The sequence below is a fragment of the Protopterus annectens genome, chromosome 5.part0 (assembly GCF_019279795.1).
Source record: "Protopterus annectens isolate FY-2018-M chromosome 5.part0, PAN1.0, whole genome shotgun sequence".
Lineage (NCBI taxonomy): Eukaryota > Metazoa > Chordata > Ceratodontiformes > Protopteridae > Protopterus > Protopterus annectens.
This window is the reverse complement of record NC_056735.1, coordinates 1,371,273,417-1,371,278,737: the sequence shown is the minus strand read 5'-3', so window position 1 is coordinate 1,371,278,737 and position 5,321 is coordinate 1,371,273,417. Positions and strand designations below refer to the sequence as shown.

The 5,321-nt window shown below is 41.5% G+C and overlaps 1 protein-coding gene across 1 annotated transcript in view; it reads left to right on the top strand.

The window, feature by feature from the left end:
- The window catches only part of PICALM (phosphatidylinositol binding clathrin assembly protein), a 1,485,257-nt gene that overhangs the window by 817,881 nt on the left and 662,055 nt on the right, over positions 1 to 5,321 (top strand). The window contains exon 8 of the mRNA XM_044072003.1: positions 1,530 to 1,658. Coding sequence (XP_043927938.1) covers positions 1,530 to 1,658 — 129 coding nt within the window. The remainder of the gene's footprint in view (positions 1 to 1,529; positions 1,659 to 5,321) is intronic.

Below are 5,321 nucleotides of genomic sequence, written 5' to 3'. Positions count from 1 at the left end.
TTTTTTGTGTGTGAGTAAAAATGGTGCATCATTTCTTTCAAACATAGACTTGAAGGTTTTTGTTTTCTTAAAAGAAAACTTAGGGGTGGGACCCAAAACATCTTTAATGGAATTATCACTTGTTAATATTCTCCAGTTCTGTGAAACAATATTTCTAATGCCTAGCATGTCCCTACTAATTGGTAATGCAAAGCTGCAAGACCAGCTGTCATCCTCATCCGTGTTGACTGGAGTTTTGTTGTGAAGAAATCCGAACTTAAGAATGGGCTTAAACTTGGTGTATCTATTGTTAGTCACTTCCATTCTAATGTCTTCCACCAAACGTGCTGGATAATTCTTTTGAATAAATAAGGCAGACAAAAAATCACATTCTCTTTCAAAAGAAAAATCATTGCTTATTAGTCTGGACAGCCTAACAAACTGACCTTTCACAACATTCTTTTTCATGAATCCTGGATGCTGACTATTGAAGTCCAAGTAGCTGTTTCTGTAGGTCTTTTTCCTGAAAATATTTGAGGAGAGTACACCAGAGGATTCTTCTATCGTTAAAGTAGTGTCTAGAAAGGATACTGATGACCCTTTCCCTGCCATGACGAACTGAAGAAACCCTATACTGTCAGATAAGGAATCAACAAACAACTGCAGTTGTGAGTTTGTACCCTTCCATACAAAGAAAATGTCATCTATAAAGCGGCAGTAGTGCTCAGTGAGTTCGAAACCTGGAAGGTGCACCAAGGTGTCTAATTCCCATTCAGCTAAAACAACATTTGCAAATGCTGTGGCCATCACCTTGGTGAGACCTCATACCTTTGTGTCCCATTACAAGTTGTTCATTCGTTCAAGGTTCAGAGCTTCCCTCACTTCCATCTTATCATGCACTGTCCTTCCTTGAGACTGCCGTAGGGGTTTTACATGGCGGGGGACTCTGTCCCACAGGTTGAATCCTGATGGGAAAGACAACACTGGACACTAAAGTTATGTACTTAGCAGAACTGTAGGTCCACGTTCTCTCTCTTTCCATTTGGTTCAACCTTCCCTCCCTCGAGCCCCCACCTTTAGGCGAGTATCTTGACCATGGGATACCAAATAAAAGAGGTTCTTCTTCCCTCTTGTTTTGGTGACTTTTATGTTTTTCCCATGGATATTGAGCATTGTCAGTTTGGATAGCATGAGGCAAACTAGATATGAGATCGTCTTGAGGAATAAAGGATTATGTGTAGTGGAGGTGGAGCTCAGTGGGTGGAAGTCTATGGTATGTGGCTGGTCCAATGTTTGAGAAGCTACAGTTTGAATCAGATGGAAAGAGACAACACGGATCTGTTATTATGTTAAGTACATAACTTTCACTTAATTTTCCTTTGTAATGATGTGCATGTTTTTTACATTAAATGTTTATTTACATGTTGTCTTTGAATGGCACGCATGTTTTAGATGGGCTGGAATTTGAGTTTTGTTGTCCTAAGAAATTTGACTGTAGCATGTTGTTTCTGAAGATGGTATTAAAACTGGTTTTTTTTGTTTTTTTGAAGATTTTCATTTAGGTGGAATTTTAAAACCAACTATTACCTCTCAAAACCACAGTCAGAATGCATCAGTTTATCAGCCTAATAAGTTGGTATCAGATGACCTTGATTCATCTTTAGCCAATCTTGTAGGAAGTAAGTATTTTTTGGATTTGATTCTTTGGTGGGTGAAATTTTGCACTTAAGTTTTGCTCGAGTTGTTACTCCAATTTCCTTGATATTTTCTGCTGCTTTTACTCTTATTGGTAAAATGTAACTATCCTTAACATCTTCATCATGCTGCTGGCTTATCTTGGAGAGAGGCCATCTTCATCAGTCCTTTCCCATTTATTAAATCATTTTACTTTGATATTGGGAGTCATCTTTGATGAGGTTTTGTTGGTTTCATTTTAACCTGTCATCATTTGGCAGAAGTTTGGAATAATCTGCATTTGGGGACTTCAATATACCCATTCTGACTGTTCTACTGCGTACCAGGTGGTTAAGCATTTATGTCTCCCAAGTCTACCGTTTATTTTTTTGGTGCTGTAATTGTTTGGATTACTGTTCTCATAGTCACAAGTAAAGCTCTGCATCTGCACTCCTTAGCAACATATCATCCAAGACCCAAGCTGCCAATACATGTATTGCCTTAGGAAGGGTCGCAGCATTCAAAAGTGCCATAGGATCCAAAGTTTTAAACCTGCCTTTCAAGGGTCTACTATGCAGTCCACAAATTCGCTAGCCTTGAGAAGTCCTGGCACCAAGTGTCAGCAGGAGCATCCTATATATAACAACCCTTTACAAACATTAGAGCACTTCCACAGGGGTAAACACTTAGGTAAAATGTCACAGACTGAGTCTCCAAAAGATAAATTTGGTGTTAAACTAGCACTTGCAGGGGATGAGCTCATCTTTATTTAGTGAGAGCTAGTGCCTGCCACCCTCATTCTCCTTTAAGTAGGCTGAGATGACCTGGAGTAATTATACCTCTCCTGTCACTTTACAGGTGCACCCCAGTTTTTTTGCTACCATTACCCCATTTAATTGCCTAAATCCTGCAGATGACAAGTCCAAGCCTCAGCAGTTTCAGGTCATGGTTTGGCAGTACTGTGGACTGGAGATTCCCTTCTTAGGACTGTTTTCCCCATATCCAGTCAGGCTGTTGGTCCTGATTAGGGAGGGTCCTTCTGATTTCCTTGCATCATGGTTCACATCTTGCTTGCTAGGCATTAAGCAAATGCTTTGATGTCTGTTGGGAGACTGTGTCATGAGTACATAATTGCACTTTTAGGAAGTATGGTCTAAAAGTACATAGCCCAGTTCATGTGTGTTTTCTTCGGCATAATCTACCTTTTGCAGGCAAGCTGCTGAATGCTACTTCGCTGTCCCCATACACCTGGAATGTGCCACTCATGGGCTTACCGTTTCAAGGTGCTATGCAGAAGACCATTGTGAGTATTAGGGGAGTGCAGAATTTCCTCGCATTCAGATTTGTATAAAGAGTCAAAGGGCCTTGAGGTCCTTGGCCATGAGACAGTAGAATAGCGTTCACTCCCTATTGATTCCTTTTTAAGAGAGGACCTCAGTCTCATGAGGAGCAGCCTGAGCTGGCCTTCAACATTTATTCTATTCCTGCAAAAATGCATTATATTGATTGAGGAAGATATCTGACTAGCGTTTTATTACCCTCTGTGCAGGTTGTTATTAGAAATGCTGTCTGTGCAGCCTGTGAACACCTTGGTTTTACTCCCTTTGTTCCCTAAGAAGGCAGGTGCCATCTACAGGCCATTGCATGGTTGAGAAGAAAAATGAACTAAACATTCTAGTGCTCAGTCTTGTGGTCCCATAGATTCCAGTGCTTTGCTACCTTATAATCTGAGTCCTAAACTTTGGACGTGTGACAGTAAAGTCTCTAATCCTTGAAGTTTAGGCTTATTGGTGTCAGGTGTTCATCTTACCTGGCCAACTTCCATTTACCTCGGATGACAAATGTGCTGGAAAAGCTTTAGAAGCATCTAATGTCTGATGATCACTGTTTGTATTTACTGCATTGAGTTGGGGTGAAACAGTAGGGTCTATATTAGAAGACCAAATGTTTAGGTGATCGAACACCTAAACATCGATCTTTTAATATCTAAAGCAAAAAAATGGCGAACGGCCAATTTTAACGCAGGGAAAGATTTCCCTTGGTCGTTCACTGGAGTTTGCTATTTCCCTACTGTTGAGTGATCCTGGAGTTGGTATATTTAGGTAGGGGGTGTGTGGGCGGCACAGCTCCTCACGTCGGGGGGTGTGGGGGGGGGTGAAGCTCCCCACTTAATTTAGATGTAAAGTAATGTTTTTTGTGTTGTGACCGAGGGACGTGTTTCCCTGTGACATTTGACATTGTGCGGTTTGATATTAGAAGATCGATGTTTACATGTTCGATCACCTTAACAGTCTGTCTTCTAATATAGACCCAAGCAATAGAGATTGGCTAAGTACCCTGTTGGGAAACATTTCTTCTGTTTTATCTACTTTCTGAAGTGCATTTCCTGTACATGTAAGAAAAAGTAAACAAGTGTCTAGAGTGTAGAAAGCAAATTCTGCAAAGGGATTTCCACTCTGTGTGCCTTTTTCATCTGGTTCCAAAGTACGCACAAAGTGCCCAACTGTCCCTTATGTGCCATTTTCAGTGCCTGCACCATAAAGTGTAGGACAAAATCCCTTGAAAGTTGTTTAGAAAAGAAGACCAACTAGTGGCTTAGGTGTGCATTACAGTGTCTGCCAGTCTTCTCTACAAGTTCCAAAAGAAGAGGAAGGATAATCATCCTAATGAAGAGAACATCAAGAAAGCTAATGACAGGTTCTGTGTTGTATAGCACTTTCATGCTCAGGATCATCAAAGGAATTAATGCACTTTCACAGCCTCTTCCAACAAATTCCCATTAAAGGTGAAAATCAAACCCTGTACCTTGTGTCTGTGAGGTAAACACTTTTACCATTATGCCATCCCCGAGCCCCATACACTGAAAAAACTTCTGCTTCAGGAATCTCACATGGCAAGAGGAAGAGGGGCATTTCCCTGAGGAGATTTCTTCCAAACCTGGAGGAAATGGGTTAGCCTATGTTAACTACCTCTCTCTCTTGGTTCCTGTGTTAACTCTGAGTCTGAAGACTTACTGGCCTGAGCCTCACCGCCTAAGGAGCTTTCCTTTGGGGACCCCTCACAAGATGGAGGAGTCCCTAAGGTGGGACGCTAAGGGGTGCTCTGAGTCTAAGAAAAGAGTTAAGAAGTTTCTTGGGCTACCAGAACCAAAGTATCTTGCATTGCAGCAGTTCATGAGATCCTGGATGATACATTTTTTTTGACACATCCTTGTAGCCAGGCTCTCAGCCCCCTTCCATGAGAAAGCTGCCACTGACAGCTTTTACAGAGAGCTTAAATCCCAGAAGCACCTACAGAGGTGGCTTCCTTCACATTTCAAGGAATCCAGGGGCTGTACTTTCATGACCCCCCCTCTTTATTATGATAAGAAAAGGTCTCAATTATTTTTGGGGTAAAGAAGGTACACCTCAGTTACCCTAGCCAGGAAGACCCTAAACTACCAGGTTCACAGGATAAAGTGCAAGGAGACCATCCTACATAAGCCAAAGCAGAAGATAGAGAATTAAAGACAAAGACCTTCAGAAAGAAATGCTGGAATTTTGCAGCATTATCTCCTAGTGGCTAAATTTTCGTTTTCCTTAAAGTGTGGCAATGATGCATTAAATGCTTCCAGTAGACAGCTGCCATGGGGTCTGCCATTTGGAAGTATGCTTGGCTGAAGAGACAAC